The 22,899-nt window shown below is 43.0% G+C and overlaps 2 protein-coding genes across 5 annotated transcripts in view; both read right to left on the minus strand.

Moving 5' to 3' along the window:
* Positions 1–5,311, minus strand: part of ZDHHC20 (zDHHC palmitoyltransferase 20) — a 41,068-nt gene extending 35,757 nt beyond the window's left edge. Inside the window, exon 1 of one of the 2 annotated variants that reach the window (XM_084503733.1) lies at positions 5,102–5,311. In XM_084503733.1, coding sequence (XP_084359859.1) covers positions 5,102–5,219 — 118 coding nt within the window. In that variant the 5' untranslated portion in view covers positions 5,220–5,311. The remainder of the gene's footprint in view (positions 1–5,101) is intronic. The other variant, XM_084503734.1, reaches the window with a different exon arrangement.
* Positions 5,312–12,532: 7,221 nt separating this feature from the next.
* Positions 12,533–22,899, minus strand: part of MICU2 (mitochondrial calcium uptake 2) — a 151,186-nt gene continuing 140,819 nt past the window's right edge. For all 3 annotated transcript variants that reach the window (XM_084503706.1, XM_084503708.1, XM_084503707.1), the window contains 4 exons: positions 19,630–19,801; positions 19,227–19,335; positions 16,110–16,267; positions 12,533–15,795 (listed from right to left, as the gene is read on the minus strand). In XM_084503706.1, the coding sequence (XP_084359832.1) occupies positions 15,691–15,795; positions 16,110–16,267; positions 19,227–19,335; positions 19,630–19,801 (544 nt within the window). In that variant the 3' untranslated portion in view covers positions 12,533–15,690. The remainder of the gene's footprint in view (positions 15,796–16,109; positions 16,268–19,226; positions 19,336–19,629; positions 19,802–22,899) is intronic.

Here is a 22,899-nt window from a genome sequence, read left to right on the forward strand (position 1 = left end):
AAGCACGCACTTGATATTCTGGCCCTTTTATCTCAAAGCATCTTGTAGGAAGACTGGTAGACCAGTAAGTGATGAAGCAAAACCTCTAATTAAAACCAGGGGTGAGTTTTTAATTTGCTAGAACTCTAAGTGGGCAGCAGCAAATTTCACCCGAACAGGACAGGTAGTTTGGTGCTCCCTGTCAGGACGTGGCAGCTCAGAGCTCAGGTGCTCATTTCGTGCCTCTGGCCGCTCCCTGCACGCCTGGACCAAACCCAGGGGCTCGGTGACACAAGTGACAATGCAGGGCTGGGGCCAGGCTCTGCACGGGGCTGGCAGCGAGGAGGGTGGAGCCCTTCCTTGGGCAGCGCTCAGGAAAGCAGAGAGCTAAAACAATTTCCCAAGAAACCAGGCTGAGCTAGCGCCGCTGCTCATGGAAGGGTTTTTTTCATTAGAGGAGTGCCCAGAGAGCAGATTTCATACCATATAAAGGGCACGTGCCCAGCCAGCCCTATAAACTAACGCAACCAATGCAGTGCAAAGCACCAAATAAGCAGCTTGATAATCTTTCTGCCCAAGCACCCGGTTTTCCAACACATCTGTATCCAGCCAGAGCACCTCAGCAGGAATCCCACGTACTGCTAGCAGCAGAAGAGGTCCTCGTTTCAGATGACAATCCGCGTGCCTGTGCCAAGACACCACAACAGAACCAAGCGCGTCCATGGCGTTTTAATTTCCTTATTCTGAAATTCACAAGAGAGGCACATAAGCACAGTTAACTAATGATCCGACGTGTTTAATTAGCTGTTCGTTCTCCTGAAGAGGAACCCCCTGCTCCTCGGAGAATGGATTTGCATGTGTAACATGCCAGCACTGGAGAGAAGTGCTGATACTTTCACTTTTGCTGTGGGCAGAAACCAGAAGTTACTGAGCTGCTGCTGCTTACACCACACTGCCACTGCTTGCTAACTACTGCAGTCACATTTTGGGCAGAGATTTCTCCTGGGTTTCTTCCTGAGGAGGCAGATGGGATCACCTTCCCGCTGTGTATGCAACAGACTCTTCAAACGGGAGCATTACAATAGCTCACAGAGGGCTTCTCATGTTGACAATGCTTTGGGGAAATCAGAGCCATCTCCCTCCCTAAAAGGGCCGCTGCAGCCTTCAGAATAACCAGTTAAGTTTGTACCATGTTATGAATCCCAAATTACAGACTGCTTTGTTTGCCAAGATTTTAGACACATTAGACGTTACACTGCACTAAAAAAAGCAAACTGCTCTGCAAGTAGGTGCTAAGAAAGTACACAAAGCTAATTACTCCCACAGCTTTCAAAATCACAGTTTTCCAGGCTTTGAGGAATTTAAGACACAGAAACATTTATAAAAGACCAGTAGGTTCCTAAACCAAGCCATTCTCCTTGTAACTAGTCCTGGCTCTTCTGGGCTGAGGTTTCAGAACATACAGTTTTAGCTAGAGAAGTAAAACGCTACCTTTAACAAGATTTTTGTTTTTATATGTAAAAGCAGCCAATGACCTTAGTTATGATCTGCAGAAAACTCAGCCAAAGTTAACATTTTTCTCAGTGCAGATCGCACTACTGAATTCTGCCAGTGCTTCAGTCAAAGGGTTGTCTGTGTGAAACAGGCTGGTCTCACCCACTAACTTTTACTACAAACGTCAAAACAGCGACTTCTGACCGTGGTCTGGCCAGGCTGAGTTACAGCTGCTCACCCACAAAAAGGTTTTGAGGATGGAGGGAGAGGTAATGAGATGCAAGTCAGCCCGAAGTGAAAACGAGCCCCAGGAGAAGAGCTCTGCTCACGCTGAGCTTCTGAGGGGATGTGGCGACCAGAAACAATTGGTTCAATTCACTAACAACACAATAACGCCGCTGTTTGCAAAAGTGATGTTAAAAGCAAAACATGTTTTGATAACAAGAAAGAACGCAAGAAGTGGTTTTAGACTAATGAAAAGCTATTTTACAGCGTATTTCTAGGTGTGCTTTCTTGCAGACAGAGCTCCCTGCAAGTTACATGCAGAAAGAAAAAAGAATCGAGAAAGAGAGTGTTCATTCATGTTTTTCTCCTTTAATGCATTTGAAGAAAATCTGAATGAGATGTGGCCACAAGCCTTTTGCACTGCCTTCAGTTATGTGTTCACACTTCTTACTACTCTGCTGACATTCCCTCGCCTTCTATCCATTTGGTGAGAAAAGGGCATTTTCACCCTTCCATTAGCTTAATAGCTAGCTTACCAGCTGGGTCACAACTACACAGCAACAGGGCTCTAAAACGGCCAGCGTTCACCCAGGTACTGCTGCAACGCTTCAGAGAAACGCAACGATGTTTCTACAGGAGGAAAACATCAGAAGAGCTCATACTGGGAACCTCCTTTCATCTTGCCCATACCATTCCTCCTTGGTGTTCACAGGCTGTACGTCAGTAACATAATTAGGTTGTAGAAGTGGCATAACCAAGTAAACGCATACTGGTGCTGAATTACAGAGCAAGCCCGAGTGCTTCAGACACCAATCACGGGACACTGAGCAGTAGGGGAATGTCCTAGGGGAGGAGTGTGGGGCAAGCAGTGCTGGGAAGCAAAACTGAAAGGAAAAAAGAATGACGGGATAGAAGAAGCAACCCCGATTTACTACACCATCTTCTACTTTGATTAGTAAGAATATTTTCTGATACTACATTACACTTGGCTTCCTACTACACCTACTAACTGAATACATATGTTTCACTCTGAATTCATGCGCAGGGACCCAAAGGAGGAAAACAAACAGGATGGAAGAAATAGTTGGGGGGAACAAAGGCCTTCTTTCTTTCTTCCTGTTTCCTTGTAAGCTTCACATCTTAATAATTACCTAACCTTTACGAATAACCTTGGAAATAAAAAAACACTGGTGTCTGTGTGGCTACAGTTTCTGTATTACTCAGTCTTTACACATATTTTTCTATTCTGTTTCCTCTTTTCTAAAACTTTCCTTCTTCCTCCTGTCTTTCCTTTACCCAGGCACACATCAGCTGCATATTGTGCCCCTTGCTAAAGGCAGCCACAGAAGCGCAACAAGACATAAAGCCCTGCTTCTGCGCCTGCTGTACAGCCACATCTGCAGAGACCAATGTCACTTCATTCATTAGCAGTGTATTAATTGCATCCTAGTTCTTCTTCACAGTACACACTGCAGTAGTTTTCAAGCCAAAATAAAACATATGGAGCACGGGGAGAAAGTAAACATACCTGCCAAAAGAAACAGAAAATCCTGTATTTTGCAATAAATCCCCTCTGTGCTTCTTTGAACTCAAATGCAGCGTAACAGCAAAGTCAAAAAAGGGAAGGAAAGAGCTGGGGGAGGCAGGGGGGAGACTCAACCACAAACAAGCTCAGAAAAAATACCTTTCCCCTTCCTTGAGGAGTTGACCTTTCATCAAAAGTATAAAGAAAATTCAACAGAAGGTTAAAAATAATAGTAATAAAAAAATCAATCAGAAAAAAAAAAATCACAGAAAAACAAATCTTGGTCACCAACTATTATTTTGACATTTAACAACTGCTGTCAGAGACAGCAATAAAAATCAATAGGTAATTTTCTTACTAAACGACCACTTTTTCTTAATAGCCTGCATCTGCAGATGTTAAAAATAAAGCTGATTTGCGAGCAAGAAGTGCCAGACGTCTAGAAACCAGATTTATAGATGTGAAAGTTCTCACATAAACAGGAACCAGCCCTTTCAATAATTCACACAACCGAAACCGTGCTGAATTTGGCAGGACTCTCTGCAGCCCTCTATGCCTGCAAAGGTCTTCCGTAAGATCAGGGTCAAAGACATTTTTCTGAAGAAAATGATTCACCAGCAACCAGCCCTGACCCACTCTGTGATCAGGATGCAGCGCTGAAGGATTGAGGTCTTGTCTCTGATTCAGCCAGAGATCACCAACGAGACCCTGGGCAAGTCACTTCATCTCTTGAATTTCTGTTCTTTACTTATGAGAAGAAACACGTACTCCTGGTCTGCCTTTTGCTGGAACAGTCAGACTTCAATCACAACTGTAAAACAAACATAAGTCCATAACCTCACACAGCCCCCCTCAGGACTGCTGTAACAACCACTCATGCCCTCCAAACCTCAGTATTATCCAGAAGTTAAGCAAGAACTGAGTACTGTGGACCAAAAAACCCCCACCCTACACCTTGATTATTTCTAAAGGCCAGATATCTTTACAAGTTTAGGGCTATCAAAGCAAGTATGTAACATAAACAGAGGGAAGTGTAGGGACCCAGACACAAGCACACCTACACACGCAGTTTAAAACAGCCCTGGCTCAACAAGTCCGGTTGTGTATCCCCGTATTTTCACATTTCTCCTGCACAGGTAAACATCCTCCTGAACCAGACTTCAATGCCAGAAAAGGGTAAATATCCTCCTGACCGACACCGACTGCAAATGAGCTTTATGTAACGCCAAACCCTACCACCACGAGCCCTGACGCAGCTCGACAAGCCCCTAAGCCCCAAATCCCGCTTAGGGAGGATGTTTCCAACCCAATTACACCTCAATGACAGCGGGGGCCGGGACTGCTCATCAGCAGGGGCAAAAAGGGAGCGCAGCGAGAGGCGTCCAAGTAGTTGTGTGGTACACGAGGAAGTTCCGGATCGGCTGCAAATAATCGGAATAGGGAGGAGAAGGGGAAACTTCTCCCGGGCGGCAGGAGTTGTGAGGGGCAGGGACCCCCCCAGGGCCCCGGTAGGGATCCTAAGGGGGCCTGTGGGAGTCTTAGGGATGGGGTCTCTGCCCCTCATCGTCCCCCTGAGGCTCCCGTCCCCAAACGCTGTGCCCGCCTCGGCCGCCGTGAGGTGCCTGAGGGCGGGCAGAGCCCCCCCGAGCCCCCTCCCTCCACACAGCCAACAGGTAAACCCGGCTCCTCTGCCACCCCCGGGGCAGGGAAAATAAACCCCCCTCGGGGGCAAAAGGAACCCCTCGGGGGCTGCTCCGTCTCCTCATGCCCGGGGAGAAGCCCCGTGAGGGCGGCGAGGGGTCCCCCATGGGAGGCGAGGGGTCCCCCACGGGCGGCAGCAGCCCCCTCACCCTCCCGTCCTTCCCTCCCCGCACTCACACACACACAGCTCCACCACGTAGGCGTAGTAGGACCAGGCCACGACCAAGGCGATGAAGACTACAGGCACCCAGGCCAGCACCTTCTGGCAGCACTTGAGGACGTGGGACGGCGCCATCTTCCCGGCCGAGCCCCCGCAGGAGGAGGCATCGGCGGCGGCGCTGCAGCAACGGCCGCCGCTGCGGAGCCGGCCCCGGGCGGCGCGGGCAGGCCCTGGGCGGGCCGCAGTGGGCGGGCGATGGGCGGCCCCGCAGCTCCACCGCCTCCCGCAGCGGGCTGCGAGCCCCCCAAAAAGCTGCCTACATCCCCCCCTCTCCCCCCGGGGCGTGCCCCTTTGGAACAGTTCATAAAGAACCTGGGGGGAAATGGGGTCGTAAAGGTGCTGGGGGCGCTCGGCTGAGGGTCCCGGAGGGGTTGAGTGGGGATGGGGACGGTGGGTTTGGTTGTAGGGTTTGAGTCGCTAAGGGAGGGTTCATGCCTCACAGCAGCCCGATAGTGTCTCCTAAAAGTGGTCTCGTTGAGCACCAGGCTTGCAGGACAGCAGTCTGAGCCGTAACCAACACAGAACGTGTCATGGACACAGCAGTCACGCATCAGCAAGTCTGGTGGCATTCTCCTCCAGCCGAAATCCCGACCTTAAATCTCCTTGTGGCTCTTTGTGCTGTGTGCAGGCTGGTGGCAGCCCCGTCCCCACGTGTGGGTCTGTCCCTGCAGTCACAGGACAGGGCCAGGCCTCATGCTGACACCGTCAGAGTGCTCGTGGGGCTCTAATGGCTGGCTGAGTACAGCAAAGTACAGTATTTCTTTATTAAAAACTTACTAGCCTATTTGCCAAACTTCAGTTCATGCCTCTAAAATGTGGGCCCTACCACGACCTTCCAGAAATACATTTCTTCAGCTGCATTGCTTTGCAGGAATCGTCTTTCTTTAGTGCCAACTCTTTTTAATGTTGACATTTTAAATGTGTAAAATTTTTAGTTTCGCTGGAGCCTCACTATTGGTAGAGTCCTGAGGCTGAAAGGAATCGGCACGTGACGTGGCAAAATCCCCATTTATCTCCAAAATGAGAGGGTGCTCTTCCGCCTGGTCTCAGCTGATAAAACTGCTGAACGCAAGCCGTGACTGGCAGCGGGGCGTTTTTGAGAAATATCCCAATGTGACACGGCACAGCCACGTTGTGAATCACAGAACCACAGCCTGGTTGAGGTTGGAAGGGACCTCTGGAAATCACCCAGCCCAACCCCGTGCCGAGCAGGATCACCCAGAGCACATTGCACAGGACGGCACCCAGGCGGGGTTTGGGATATCCCTAGAGAAGGAGACCCCACAGCCTCTCTGGGCAGCCTGTCCCGGCGCTCTGTCACCTCACAGCACAGAAGTGCCCCCCCAAATTCAGCCAGACCCTCCGTGCCCCTGCCCCTCGCCCTGTGGCCGGGCTGCCACCCGCCATGGCCGTCCCGCGGGGCACCGGCACCACCTGGTGGCGGCCGCGGGCACCGGCGGGCCCCGGGCCCCCGGACATCAATGCCAGGGGGTCCCTGAAGCGACCACAGGGACATTGGGGCCGGGGGGGGGCTCCCCACTAAAAGAGGGAGGTAGAACTTCTGGAAAGGGTCCAGAGTAGAGTCACGGAGATGATGAAGGGGTTGGAGCATCAGTCCTGTGAGGAAAGGCTAAGCGAGCTGGGCCTGTTTGCAGAAGAGATTGAGGGGGGATCTTATCAACCTACAGATACCTGAGGGGACAATGTAAAGAGGGTGGGGCCAAACTCTTCTCAGTGGTGGCCAGTGATAGGACAAGGGGTAATGGCTGTAAAAGGAACCACAGGAGGTTTCATCGCCATATAAGAAAGAAGTCCTTTATGGTTTGGCTGACAGAGCGCTGGGACAGGCTGCTCAGAGAGGCTGTGGGGTCTCCTCTGGAGATATCCCAAACTCGCCTGGGTGCCGTCCTGTGCAATGTGCTCTGGTTGATCCTGCTTGGCAGGGGGTTGGACTAGATGATCTTCAAAGGTCCCTTCCAACCTCGGCCAGTCTGTGATTCTGTAGCTCTGTCTGCGTTACAAGCAAATAGGGGCACAGTTATACCAGCCTACATACGGTGCAGGTTAGTTTGGGCCACTGAGCATATCCCAATAAAAATTAGTATTAGTCCTGTAATATATGAGATGAAATTGGGAACTGGAATGCCAGAAATGAATTTTTCTGGAATATGTTCGCAGTCTGCCTCTTCTATACTGACTGCCTGGCATCCTGACTGCCTGGAGCACATCGTGGAAACAGTATAGAAGGCATGGGCACATCCTACATTTAAAGGACCTAAATTTGTTTGAAATGCTCACAGGTATACTAAAGAAAATTGGAGGAGTTTTGAATCTCATACAAAGTAATTCAACAAACTTTGGGTGGTTATCTATCGCAGTGACAATGATAACCACTTGGGATAGCCAAGAGAGGCAGATGGCAAAAGTGACTGCCAATCTAATGGAAAATAACTCTCAGGCATTAAATTGAGCAGTATCTCTGGCTGTTTATTGTACCAAACATCACTGCTGGCAACTGAAACTGTGAACCAGTTATTAGATTTTTTTTTTTTGAATTATTATTATTATTATTATTTTTTTTTTTGGAAAGAGTTAATTCCTGTCTCATGGGCAATGGAACAGAGGTCCTGTGTTATGAGGGTCAACAGATGACTGGTACTAATTTTCAGGTTGGCAATGGGATGGTTCTTTTACAACAGGATGGTGGCTTGTGGATTTATTAAGAGAGGAGTATGGACAGTGGGATATAAAACCTTGCATTAACTTACTGAATGTCTCAGGTGAAGGGCCATGGGAACCTCATTTACAAGAGGAATGGGTACACACAGTAAGACCTCAAGTTTAACCAACCACAGTTGGAAATGAACAATTTCACAGCATGAACTTTCTGCACCCTCTACTGAGCCTTGTGGTCCACAGTGAGTATCACCACATCGGTGGGAACAAGGCAGACTGGGAGCCCCGGTCTTCAACAGAGGGAGACCACGGTAGGAGTGTGGATGCCCCCATGCTGTAGACATGCTGACCTGCAGACCCAAACTCTCCAGGACAGCAAAGCGAAGCCCCTTGTACAATCCTGCTGGACTGCTTCAGCTCCCTGCCCAGAAGACTTGGTGTGGGAAGGTGAAGTGAAGAGGAGTGGGCTTGAACACTGATGTCACCCTGAAGTAGTGGAGAAGGAAGGGGGATGAGATTGTAACACAACAGTGGTTGGGTGTAATCTATAAGATTTAAGAATGATAATTAGTTTTATAGTTGTGTGTGCTTTTAACCACTTAATTGCTTTATTAGTTTCTTAGTGGTGTATTGTTCAATGAATAAACATCATATTCTCAAGCCTGCAGTCTAAAGGAAGAGAAGGTGGACCTGTGAGGTAAAGCTACAAACACCTTTTACTAAGCCTGCCATGCTGTTACTGTCCACTGACATTATTCTTATTCCCCACTCTCACACCTTTCATGATATTGTGACCCTTGATGAGCAGTAGTGAATATGAATCACAAAAACCTGTCTCACAAAAAGCATGCCTCCTGACAGGAAAACTAAGAAATGCAGCTGCTAATACAAACAGGCTTCACAAGCAAACAATTCACCAGGTTGGGAAAGGCATGAGGTGACCCAACATGACTCTTCCTCGCTATGGTAACTCTGCATTCACCCATTACCCATGGGTGTCACGTGTGTGCTTAACAAACGTCTTTCAATGTGTTTCAGTACAGAGCTGTAGAAACATCCTGCATGTGATTTTGAAGAAGTCTGGAAGCTGTGACCATGGTCTTACCAGAAGTGTTCCTGTGCCTGCATGCTGTATCTGTTCTGGGTCAGACAGATGCCTTAGGTGTGGTGGAAAGCCAGTGACAGCTAGGAGAGGAGAGATGATTTTTGACCAGCTATTGTCCAGTAACATTTCTGCACAATGTTTTTCCATCCTGAGAGGAAGTGAAGTAGAACTGAACCAAACAAGGTTGTGAGGCAGCAGGGAGGGACTGCTTGTCCCAGATGGCCTGCCACCACCCAAGGAGTTGCACTGCACAAGGAACCCCTTGGCACAGCTGACAGGGAGTAACATCTTCCACTTCTCAGAGCCATCTGGGATGCATCTACAAGGACTTCCTAGGCAGAAACCAATTCCTTGAATGGTTGCCAAGCAGGATGGAAGCAAGCTCTGCTAGAAATCACTGCACGCCTCTTTGGCCTCAAACCACAGCACTGCAGCTAGTGCAAAGTCAGCTGCCACACACATGGTGAGGGACAAGCAATGACACTTGGGAGCAGGTTCTGGGAAGCTGAGCAGCAACTGAGGATGCTCACCTCCCTCATCTCTTCCAGAGGTTTGTTGGTCTGTTTATTAACAGTTTGTGCAGCTTGGCAGGACCAGGTGGCAAAATTTACTGCACTGTTAGTGTATCATCCCTTAACATTTTTTTTAAACAACTACCAACTTTTGCTACCCTTTTGAAAGGTGCCCTACAGCAAAACACTGCAAGCACTCCTGTTCGTCAGACTTTCTCAAAGAGCTACTTAGCCCTCATCATCTACAACAGCTTCATCTCCATTTCGCTTCTGCATCTTTTCCTCTCAGAGTAGCTCATCTCAAATTCCAGGAACAAGTCATTCCCAGGCGGGAGCATCCCAGCAGCCTCTTAGATGGAGGCTGATGCAAAGTAATCATGTGGCTCATTAGGAATCTTATTTATTTGCTCCTGGTAATAACTGACAAATCCATTTTTTTTTTTTTTTTTGGTAGGCTTCATGTTTCTGATATATGCATAAAACCAAATGAGATGGTCTAAATACTTGCTCTTCACGTTCCAGTGCAGCTCGTGTAATCTTGTATACATTAACTGTGAGTGATTAGCTGCCCTTGTTTGAACTGGAACTTGTTTTGCTCAAACAGCATTTGAAACAGTTAATTTCAGCTGCATTGATTTATCCCTTGCTTTCCTAGCATCCTTTTGTTCAGTCATATTCATGTCTCCTAAATTACAGTTCTTTGGAGTAGCATTTAAAGAGTTTTTGTTCTTTTACCTTTAGGACCTATCATTTAAATAGTCTCCTTTTCTTTTGAAATCTCCTTTTCTGAAGACCAGTGGCAGAGCATTTTGGTATCATTCCTTTTCAGCAGTGAATATAATCATTTTTCCTGTGACTCAGCTCCTGTTGCTCTAGGAATTACCTTGTGTCCATTATTTAAGAGAGACACAGAAAGTTTTTAATAATGTTTCTTCTTCCAGTAGTGTCAATTTCAAAGTAGATAAGGTGCCATATAATTAAAAAAAAAATCTCTATTCTGAAAAAAAGAGAAATAAAACCCACCATAATGAAAAGTATTATTGTTATTATTTTGTGTGCGTGTGTGTTTGTGTGTGTGATTTAGAGCTACTAGTTACTCCATATGACAATATTAAAATGGACAGATTTTTGCTGACGTGGTGGATGTGAGGCATAGAGTCCATCAGTCCTGCAGTACATTCTTTCTCCAGGAAATTGCTTGTTAAATGGTTTTTATTTCATACTCTACTTCCTTAAGGTCCCAATTCATAAAAGATTTAAAAGAGCTCCTTTCTAAGAGTTTTCACCCTTCACATAAAATAGCACTTTGATGTATAAAAAAAAAGTGTACAAATGCAAATACTCAGGGTCCATTAAAATTTATGACTAAAGCAGGCATTCCTAAAGCACAAGTTTATTCTAGTGAAGCTCATCTTCTGTGCTCCCTTTGCAGCTCATGGAGAAATAAAGGTCCTCCAGAGGGTGGTTTGGAGCAGCTCACTGGTGTCTGAAACCCCACACATTTCTCTGCGTTGACTACAGGATATTCCTCCTCCCAGATTTTCATATCTCTGTGTTTGAAACGAGGCCAAGACAAATCCTACATTTTGCAAGGTGCAGAGTATGTACCTCTCACCTTCCATCTTATTTCCACGCCTTGGTCAGTGGGGAAAGGCAGATCATGCTGAAAAGGAAAGCACAAGCATCCCGTTGGATTCATGGGTGTGAAAAAGCAAGGAATGAGTTGTTCTTTCTCAAACCTCCCAGGTGGGTTAAGCAGCTCTGGGAGGCCAGTGCACACAAAGCAGCAGCGTGGCTCCTGGGGACAGCGAGGAGAGCTCTGCACCGGGGCTCTCTGGTTAATGAGCTGAAAACTTTATGAGCTGAAAGCCAATACCAGCCTAATGGGAAATCTGCCTCCACACACGCTGCATCATTTTTACATTATTGAACCAACTAGGGATTGTTTAATCAACAAAGACAGCAGGAAACCTTCGAAAAGCAGACGAGTGAAGTGTACAGCTTATTTGTGCATTAATTTTGTTCATGCTCAGGTCTCCCAGGTTTCCTTTCCTCAAGGGGGCTTTCTGCCTCTTGTTGGCCAACAACTCCAGTTTCTCTGGGAGGAATTTCTGTGGTGTCTGGGTGCTAACAGTGTGTGTCTACATCCACCAGTTTCATCCTCATACTTCCCTTGTGACCAGCTGTGTTACAGGAGCTGCTGCTCACTCAGCCTGGATCTCCGTAATAATGACCACGACACCACTTGTTGCGTTACATCTCGTTTGTTCAGAAGGACTAAAGATTTTTTCCTGCACTGGGGAAGTTTCCTGACCCAGCTGTGATTGTGTCACAGGAAAGATTAAATCTGAAGACACAAGACATGCAATGCACTCTTCCATGAGAAGAAAACTATATTTTAAAATCCCAATGTATACTTATTGATCCTTCTCTATGCTTAAGTCAAAGCATGGACAATATGTCTGAATTTTGAAATATTTCCTTTAACTATCTGAATTTGTTCCCATTCTAGCCCTTTATTGGGCAGTGACCCTTTTTTTTTTTAAACACACAGGACGTGAAGTGCCACAGAAACATAATCCATGGCCTAGCTTGTTTATCTTATTGTCTCATCTCTGTTTTCAAGATACCACAAGAGTGTCATCTGTAAACTCTTCAGGGCCAAGACACAGTTTCTACACCCAAAATTCCACACGAGCTCTGAGACACTTCAGAGTGCAGAGGCAGAATGTTTGTAATTCCTAGGCATTGGCATTGATTGAAAAAAGCTTTATGTATTCTCCACACAAAGCTCGATATTGGGAGTGAATATATTGTTCACACTTCTAATAATAACTGGTTCAACAGACACATGGGAAAAACAACAACAACGGAGTTCAGATCAAGAAACCAAAATTGATTTCTAGAAAGAGCCAGTGAGTTTCTCTTAGTTCTATTATACCACACTGCATTTCTGCCTGTGCTTTGTTTTAACAATGAAGAATTAGTGGTCTTAATAGGAATTATCTTAAATTAAACTAACTGAAAGAAATGTAAAAAGTGTTGTTATAGCAATACAACTAAAATTCTGTAAATGACTTGTACTCACCCTTGTGTTTCTTTTTAAAAAATAGTTTAATCAATTTTTGAGACCTCCACAATATGTAATTATACATTTTTATTCCAAACAACACTCATAAGCAACAGCGGAGTTTTTTTTTTTTTTAACATCTGATTTTATTTCATTTTTCTATATATTTCTGTTCAGAGGAAAGCTTAAAAAAAGTCATAATCAATACATTTAACTGACATATTGGCAGTAGGCATAAACATTTAAAGAAATGGTGTTGAGCATTGTTGACAGACAGCTTGCAAATACCATACAGTTACTACAAGGAACTAAAAATAAGTTAAAACTATGATGGAGTCCTTAAGAGACAAGATCAATCTGAACACTTATGTAAACAGCTCTTTGAGTCTAAGATACTTTATCTGAGAAATTAGTTTAAGACTGTTTTGTAAATCTTTTTAGTGAAGACAAACAGAAATAGACTACAAATTAAACACAGAGCCTGATTCTCCCAAGGACAAGTCTTCCCTGGCTTTCAGAGGAATTCCTTCCTGGCTGTACTTTCAGAGTAGAAAATGTTTCTTAACTGTATTTTAATTCCTAATCAATTATCCCATTTCTTATTTTACTATAGACACAAAGTTCATTTTAAAATAATCAGATCTGTTTTCTTTTCCCTCTGAACTTAACACCAGATCTTTTGCTAAGAAATAAAAGTTGAAATCCATTTTTAGTAACCTGCTGCCAAAAGCAGCTATCGCTGATTGCATGAACCCAGATACAAATGAGCAACGAGGCATTAAACTTCTAGATACACTAAAGCTAGATGGATTGATTTTTCCAACAGAAAACCAAACAGCTTGTAGGAAGCATGTCACTGATAAACAAAAGAAACCACAAAAGCAATAAAGAACATCATAAACCCATTAACAATTCGCAGAATAATATGCTAGAGAATAATCTGCATTCCAAACAAAAAAATATTTGCCAAAATATTAACAGAAACAAGTAAAAGGCAGCTTTGCATTAAAGCCAGAGCTGGAAAAAAGCCCACGTTGGATGAGCACGTAGCTTGTGTGACACATAAGTATCTTGCTTGATTGTGTCTTTTTTTACTTTATTTTTTATTTGGTGATGTGAAACTGGCTGTGGTACTTCCATGCCAGCCCCACGGCCCCACCTTTGCCCCCGGTTTCTCTCTCTTACTCATAGCTCCCATCACCAGAAGAGACAAGCAGCTTCCAACAGCACAAAGTGAAAACAGCTGCCTCACTTCTTGTTGCCCACAGAGCAGGTCCATCAATTCGGTCTAAGGGGGAGAGGCAGAGGCTTTTATTGCATTTTATTTCATCCTGACGGTTTCCTGAGGGAAGCAAAGGTATCCCTGGCAGTCATTGGTACCTGATTTTCTAGACAGGTCTCATGACACTTACAAAGGCATGCTCCTGTTCTGGAGGATGACTCGGGGTACGCATCCAGAGATCACACAAGTGGAAGCATTTTCTCTTCGACACAGTTTAAGTTAAAGCTCCAAGTTAAAGCTGCACAGGGAAGAGCGGCAGGCAGTCACACGTTGCTGCTTTGCTTACTTCTTGGTCAACCTCTCTAGAAAAACTGCTGTGCTGAGGCTTAGGAGGACTCTTCCTTAGCACAAGCTTGCCTGGTGTCTACTGGCATACCAAAAGCATTATCTGTAATCTCAGTACTCCTTACGTGGGATCTTTATGGCTTCCTAATGCAATCTCTCTTGCCCCCCAGCTGAATGAGGGCTGTTCTGGTATCTATCTATCATGGAAGGTTCCCCTCTTCTCAAGGCTCCCCCCACCAAAACCCAAACAAATTACAACAAAACACCTCCTATCAAACTTATATACATTTCTGAGAATCACACAGCTAGTGTCATGCTTAAAAGGAGTGGATACTTCCTCATGGAGTGGTGAGATGGTTGTTTTTCTTGAGACATTTACTCAGTCCATCTTTTGAGCCCGTTATCACAAACCTGTCCTGAAAGGTCAACCTTTCACCTCACCCCAGCCGAGGCAAATCAGACAGCTGCAGGGGGCAAAGAGGAAGAACCTTGACAGCTTTGTAAGTCCATCTCCTACATGCACTGTCCAAACAGGAAGACTGATCTGGATCTGGGACTAGAGGCTCCTGAGGTTGGAAGAAAAATAGACATATCATGCACATCTGTGTATACAGAGATGCACACAATGTTACAGTTGAAAAACATTCATCTTTAATTAGTGAACATTAATTTTGATCTATTCCTTGTTTTACCATTTAAGATCTTACGACTAGCTTTGCATTTGGAGTAATGAACATTTTTATTTACCTTTTTGACTTATTTTTCCCCCAGCACTTGCTTATTACACCCTTGCGTTCCTGAGATACTGCAGCATTCCCTGTCACAACCTTTACTGAGACAAAGTAAATATTTATTACACATTTACCTTCTGCAATACAGTTAAAGCAAAACAGTTATGGGTCAAATTGTAGCTACCACTGTTTGTGACAGAACCAGGATTTTTGCTTCTCACTTATCCTATTAGTTGAAGAGGTCTGAGAGACTCAATGCACATTCATAGATCAATGTATAACTTTTAAAGCCTGTATCAGCAGTCTTGTATTTCCAGTTTAATGGTATCATCATGAAGGTAGACATCCACACAGGACCTGGTGGAACCATCCACCAGGAACTAGCACACAAGCAGTCCATGGTAATGAAAGCACAAGCCATACTAATTTTCCTTTTTGATTTAGGATTACTTGATTTGCATGGACTCTAGAAGTGGTTTCGCCTTTTGGACCTCTGTCCTTGCCAGGGAAAGAACTGCCGTGTTAGTGGCTGACTGAGATGGTGACCGCTCTTCCAGCAGGAGACAACAATGCTGTGATGTTCCTGCCAGTGGCCATTTAAAATCCTGCGCATCCCATATGCTACAGTGCAGGGCCAGACTCCACAAGGGAGCAAACAACACTATTCCCTGGAGCAAGAGTGTTATCATACAGAGGTCAAATGTGATAACAGTTCTGTAAACCAAACTGATTGCACTAGAACAATATAAAATTATTACATTAGAAATTGGGTTAAAGTTTAGCTATAGTAAAAAAGAGTATTTTTGATTCAACTATTATGTAAACAGGACAGACAAAAAAACACTCTAAGTAACAACATTTATAGCAAAAGAACAATGGACTCTTTTAAAAAGGACTTTTCCCAGTTTGCTTCCACAATTCCTTTGCTCCTTTAATGCTTTCTCTTTTCACACACTTCCAGTAACCTTGAATTCCTTGCTGTTGTGGTACCTGTTAATAAAGTTAGAGCACGTTTAGCATTTACACAAAAAAGACACTTATTCACAGACTGTGTAAATACATGTATAATATGTAAAGCAATGCTGCTGCTCCCATAGTTCACATGTATCGTAACAAGTCTTGATGGCAGCAGTTCTCCCAGATTCATAACCAGTAAGGAGTCTTCAGTTTAAAATATAATTCCTTTCCATTAACTATCTTTACTTGTGTTTCTATAAAGTGTTAACAAGAAAGTTGTAACAATAATCTTTGGTATTCATAAACAAGTATGTAATGGGGAATAATAGATGATGTTGGCTTTTTACCCTCAAACCTCGATGAATTCGATTCTTCAGGACTCCAAGAAACTCGCTGTGGCTGAGGCAGTCATCTCCATCCAGATCAAAAATCTTGAAGATGGTATCCAGAACGTTATCTGAGAGCTCCTGTCCTGTTGCCACCTTCACTGCCCTCTTGAACTCAGCTAGTAAAGACATAATATTACATCACAGGTGAATGAACTTGAAAAGACATTGCAAAGCACATAAATTGCAGGATTCTGCACAATTTACAATGTCTTCTGAATATTTTAACTGGAGAATTTGGGATGTGTGAATTAGTGGACTATATTAGGAAATCTCAGTTCATGCATTCTTGAGCTTACTTCGTCTTTTCCCAATCCTTAGTAACTGCATTATAAACTTTTGAGATGCAGTACTTGTCAAGTAGTTTTCTTTTTCTTTTTCTTTTTCTTTTTCTTTTTCTTTTTCTTTTTCTTTTTCTTTTTCTTTTTTTTTCTTTTTCTTTTTTTCTTTTTCTTTTTCTTTTTCTTTTTCTTTTTCTTTTTCTTTTTCTTTTTCTTTTTCTTTTTCTTTTTCTTTTTCTTTTCCTTTTCCTTTTTCTTTTTTTCCTTTTTCTTTTCCTTTTTCTTTTCCTTTTCCTTTTTTGTTTTCTATTTCATTTTCTTTGTTTTATTTCCTTTTATTATTATTTTTTTAAATTTCATGTTCTTTTTTCTTTTCTTTTTTTTTTTTTAATTTTCTTTCTTTTTTCTGGAAGTAGCTCAATGCTGAAAACTTACATACTTTTGGATGACACCTGTGTATATAGATAAGTGTTCTCCTCACTACAGTCCCACAAAGAATACTATCACTTTATCTCAAACCAATTAATTACGTAAGAAAACTCTTTTTCTCAGAGAACAGTACTTCACAATATACTCCACCTTAACCAACAATCCCCTCAGGAACTCTGTAGAAACACCCACCATCAAATACTTAACATATTCTTTACACCACATGACTTTATACACCTGTAGCTCTACTACTATTTTTTTTGAGAGTTACTAAGACATAGGCTACCTTCACTTGAATTATAATAGAAGAGTTTTTGAGGACTGAGGGCAGAAAAAACTGTCATACCTCTCTGGAGACCTACTTTCCTCTTCATCTTTTTGGCCTCTCTTTACACTACACCAAGTATACTATAGTAACATCTAGTATCCCTACTTTTGCTCTTGTGGTATAAAGATTCGGAATTTTGACTCATGTAAGACAAGAAAATGTGTTGGGGTTGCCATAAAACAGAAGATAGCAAGAGTGAAAAGGTTATTGTTTATTACAGCAAACACAACCACACCTCATGAAGTGGATGCATTTTTTGAAGGCATCACAGATGTGGGAATTTCAAGGAGGAACTGGAGGTTACTTCAGTATAGTGGTATTGTAGATCATTACAGCAAATTGTCCCACTAAATGATAAATATAGTAATATTGTGGTTCTGCTTTCATAGATAAATGTTTATAAATAATGGCACAAATATGATTAGTTCTGAAGCTTACTAGAGGAAAGACCACTTGTGACTCATCTCTCATCTTTACCTCTGAACAATTTCTCTGTTAATGCAGTTGATTCATTTTTTTTGGTTTAAATATAATTAAGTTGAAAATCTGTCTGTAAAAGGATATACCACAATTTAAAAAGAACATGAAATATGTTATGCTTATAGTAGAGTCTTAATTTTGTCTTTAAAAATGTGTTAACTGTTTCAGCTCTTTATGCTAAATATAAATCAGGTGGCACTGCAATTTTTGAACAGAACTTGAAGAAAAGGAGATGGATCTTCTGAAATGTTGGAGCATTATAATCTTCAAACCAAGAAAGGTAATCTTATCAGAGAGAAAAGATGAGCTACAAACTTGGAAGAAAAAAATATCTAGAATAAATGGGAGGACCAAAGGACTGATATATTTAGATACATATTCATATGTGTGTGAATAAACACATGCACACACATGCAGAATAAGAATTAGTAAGTAAGATTTAGGAAGGGATTAAACATGTATACATGTAACATCCATGATTTACCTCAGACACTGTTTTCCATCACAGTATGGTTCAATGCATAAAGAAATTCACAATTGTCTGTAGGTTGGGAATCAGCTTTTACAAAGAAACATGGCCAGAGTGAACATCACCTATTGGCCTCATCATCCTTTGGCACTTAAAGATTTGATACTTAATACAGAAGTGAGCTGAACTCTCACTTTTGACAATTATCTCACTATTAATTCATCCTCTTTCTTCTCCGCTCTTTGTACATCTTGCCCAAATAAAATCTGTCTCCTTCCAGACAAGGAGACAAAACCAAACTGACAACCCAGAGAGAGAACGGCCATGAACACAGTTGGGAACAGGGGCACCTGAAGAAAGAAGTGAAGCTGAGGGAGCTGAGGAGAACAGAAGTGCACAGGGGAATCTAGCTGCAGCCTTCAACTACCTAAAAGGGGTTATGGAGAAGTCAGAGCCATGCTCTTCTCCAGGGTGCATGGAGGTAAGGCACAGTCACTGTAAACTGCAGCAAGGGAAGACATCTTCATGACAGTTAAGCACTTGAACAGGCTGGCTAGAGAGGCTGTGGAAACCAAACCCTTCCTGAAGGCTGGATTAGCTAGTGATGAAAGTTACGACCTGTAAAACCCCCCAGTTTTTGCCTTTTTTGGTTTAAACAATCTTCGTGCTTCCCTCTTGAGAATACTGATTTTTCTTCCTGTCTTATCACATCACTCTCACCTTTTTCAAGTGAGCCAATCAAATATTTATTTCAACGGATGTTAATGTCTCATCAACTTTCCTCAGGAAGTTTTCACGTTACTATTTTCAAATAGCTTAAGAGAGCTGTCTTTCAAGTACAACAAGCAGGAAACAATCTCAGAATTGTAACAAAAAGCACATGTATTTGAATGAAAATTTTGTTGCATTGCTCCTAATTTCTATTATGTGGGAAAGAAGCAACTTCCCCAAATCTTTGTTTTAAAAAAACAGTTTACTACATTGTTTGTTTTTCTTGTCTTGATTACACAGCACTACACAAGCACATGGAGAAGGCAGACAGTAGGCTGAAATAAATGAAGCATGGCAAGGTGAAGCTGAGTAGCACTTACCCCGTTTAACAGGACGATTGGCTACAGTAAACATCTGCATGGCAATAGAAAAGTCTTCCAGGTTGTTTGTAAACTTGCAAAAAGTCTTGAATTCTTCCAAACTGATATTCTAGAGAATCAAAGAATTAATTTGATATATATAGAATAATACATTCAACTCCCAGTAAATCTATTTCCTTAAATTTGGTGGGACCTATTATTTAGTTGTGATTACTTACTCAGTGCCAATATTCACATTTCTCAGTTGGTAAATTGTCATTGTTCTTATTTGCATAAAATTCAGAAGCTGTTATAATTCATTTGGAAACTAATTATATTTTCAGATACTTGTATTCAAATGAAAACCTGTACACGCAAATGAGGAAGCAAAACAAAGGATACAAAGGATAGTGTATGTACCAACCTCTCCTGCCTCAAATCTGTCCTTCACATTCTGCCAGTAAATTTCGTTGTTTTCCTCATCAGTGAAGTACAGCAACCACTCTGCAAAGTCCTCTTTTCTCATGACGTCCAAACCCTTGGAAAACTGTATGAATTCCATTTCTTGCACTTCTGTTTGCAGATTTTCCATGAACCTAAGCGTGAACAAATTTTACCCAGCAGTTAATACCAGCATCATTGTATCACTACTACTACACTAAATGCATTAGACTAACTCCTGGGAGGAGGAGTAGACTAACTCCTAACCACAGATACTATCGAAATTGTTGTTTAAAATACTTTTGGTTTGATTGCACCTGTCTGTGGGTGCAGATTTGCTCCCACTGCTGCATTTCAGTAACGACACCAGCAGGGTGCTCCCTAAGCCTGCGTACAGAGACTTCTGCTGCTACAATAATGTACAGATAAAACAGTTTAGACATGAGAGAGAAATGTTTGAAAATGTGCAGATAATTAGATAAAATGATCGATGAGGCAGTATCATAAAGAATGAGTGAAAAAGGACATGGTAGCTAAAGGCCTGACACGGGATTTATGAAAATTCATATTAATGAGAGAGGAATGACAAGGTTGGAAAGTGCCTAGAAAGAAGAGGCCCCAGTAATCACAGAGGTGAAAGAGAAGAGGAAACTTGAAATCATCACTATGGGAAAAGATGACTAAAAGCCTCACAGACTGCAAAGCCTCAAACTGCAAAATGGGGTTTGGCAACTCAGTTCTGCACTCCTGAGAGAACGGATTAGTGAGGATTACAGATGGCATGTTGAGGGTTTGGAACAGCACAGAAAATGATGTTGCAGGTATTTGGGAAGGTAGGAAGAGAGCTGTCTGAGAAAGGATGGTGTGAACGTTAGGGGTTTTAGGAACCACCCATTCTTCTAGGGAGAATAAGAAAAACCACACACGAAACGAGTAACAACATGCAGGTACAGAGCTGGAACTGTATAGCTTAGAGTTTCCCCAGTTTGCTCTGTGTGGCCATTATCATTTCTTCTGGTCTCATGTGAATTTTGAGAAGGAAAAAAACAATGGTGTGTGAGCCATTTAAAGATGGGGCTATGTACAAACAAATCTTTTTTTTTTTTTTTTTTTTTTTTTTTTTTTAGTGAACATAAAAGTTAAAAACACAACCATGCCAGAATCCTTTCATTACATCAAAAGAACTCTGCTTTATTGAGTTGCAAAAATTACTGACAGGGGAGAATGAAATACTTCTATATTGGGACAAAGCAATTAGTTGGAGAAGAGGACAGCCAAGGGTCTGTGTAGCAAAGAGCAGTAGAGGCTCATTTGCTCATCAGTTTGTATGGCCTCACTGGATTTGAATTCTTTTCCCTGAAATTAAGGCATTTTAGCCTGCACAGCTATCTTTAGTTCTTTAATGAGATCACTCGGACAATTAGTAGCTCGAAGTTCTGTGAAGTCTATAAGGGTTTAGCTGAGGACGGCTCTTCATAATCTCTCTCTTGTATTTTCTTCTCTGATAATTAGAGCTGCACATGCAAATAAAGGGCCAACAAGTGCTTCACTGCTCTGGACATGCAGGTAAGTGAAAGCCTGACACTGGAAGTGAATTTAAGATTCAGGCTGTTGTCTTACGGACCAGCAGGAGCTCACTTGCAGATTGCAAACCTGAGCTGGCCCAGCGCAGGCTGGCAACAGCAGTCCTGTCCCACCACCTGGAGGAAGGTTGTAGGGCTGCTTGTAGGGCTCTGTGTGTGCCCTCAGTGTGCAGGATGGGCTGGTGGAGGAGTGACAGCGTGAGCAGCAGAAGATTTTTTTTGGCTGGGGGAACTCAGAGCACCATGGCCTCAACAGCCTTTCAGAAACTGGCTGCTCTCTGCTTTGAAGACCCCGATCCTCAGACCACTTCTTTTAACCCCCTGTACCTGCTCGTGCTGACCAGGTAAGCGGGACAGGGGCCTCCCTGATGTGCAGGCAGGGCCTGCTGTAGAGAAGCCATGGAGTCGCTCCAACAGAGACTGACTTTGCTGCCTCCTGGGAGTGTCCACCAGAAGTGAGAGTGGATAGTATCTGGGACGTGTGGCTTCTGCTTGGCTGGAAGCCACTGCAGAGGCCATGCAGAACAATACCTGCATCTCTGACTGTTGCCTCCATACCATGTAACATCCAGTCTCAGGGAGGAGAAGCGGCTGAAATTGAGGTCACTTTCAGAAATATGGTGAAGATATGGATATAGGGAAACAAGATAATGTTCATTTTAGTGTTTTATTTTCTTGTCTTTTACTCTGTGAAACGTCGACAAAACTTGTGACAGGCATAAGGTCTATTCTTAAAAGTATAAGGTATTTACCTTGGGGAGCTAACTCTTGGTCACTAGCTGTTCTGGTCAGTTGCTGCAAGTGATGACCAACTATACATTCTTCCATCTTTCCTGAATATTGTATTTGCAGGTTCTACTTAAAGACAAAGCTCTCAGTGACCCACCCTCTGGCCATTCCCTGTCAAGGTAGGACAGCTGAAAGACCAAGTGTTCCTACACATCGAGGAGGGAGCTGGTGGCCCACATAGCCACACACACTGGCAAGCTTGCTTCTGAACCCTCTTCTAGTCTGACAGAGAGTGAGGTACTGTATCTTCCTGTCTCACTGTGGGTTTTCCATTGCCTTTTCTCAGGCCTGGGTCCTTGCTCTCTCCGGTTGCTTCCAAGCAATGTTATTGCACACCAACTGTTGCACAACAGCCGTGCACCTTCCTGCACCACTCAGAGGGGAGCAGGAATTACTTCTTTAGGTATGAAAAAAATTAATGGGTATTTCATTTCAACTTGTAGGCTTGCTCCTGGCAAGCTGGAGTGGGAAGATTTCCTGCTGTACCAAATGCTACTCGGAGCAGCAGCTGAAATGTGTAATTTAAAATTTAAACGTGATCGCCTCCCATATTACAAAAATTAAAATACCGTGAATCATCACATCAGTATTCTAGGTCACTCTTATTCCCAGATGTGAGAGTTAAAAATCCTAATGAGTTTTTTAAAGAGAAAGTTATTAAAATTTATTAAAAATAACTTTCTGGTTAGGAAGTAAAACCTGATACTTATATGCCAAGACACCACTAGGGATACTTGCTTTTTTATCTTCTGAATCATGGTGTGGTGAGTTTCAGCTAGAAATTCCTTCAAAATTTCTTCAGATATTGGGAAGAACAAGCATATTGATGAAATTCTTGCTTTCCTAAAGTCAATAGCTGTGTACTTTGAAGAAAGACAGAA

The sequence above is a fragment of the Aythya ferina genome (assembly GCF_964211825.1).
Source record: "Aythya ferina genome assembly, chromosome: 1".
In the NCBI taxonomy this organism is placed as follows: Eukaryota; Metazoa; Chordata; class Aves; order Anseriformes; family Anatidae; genus Aythya; species Aythya ferina.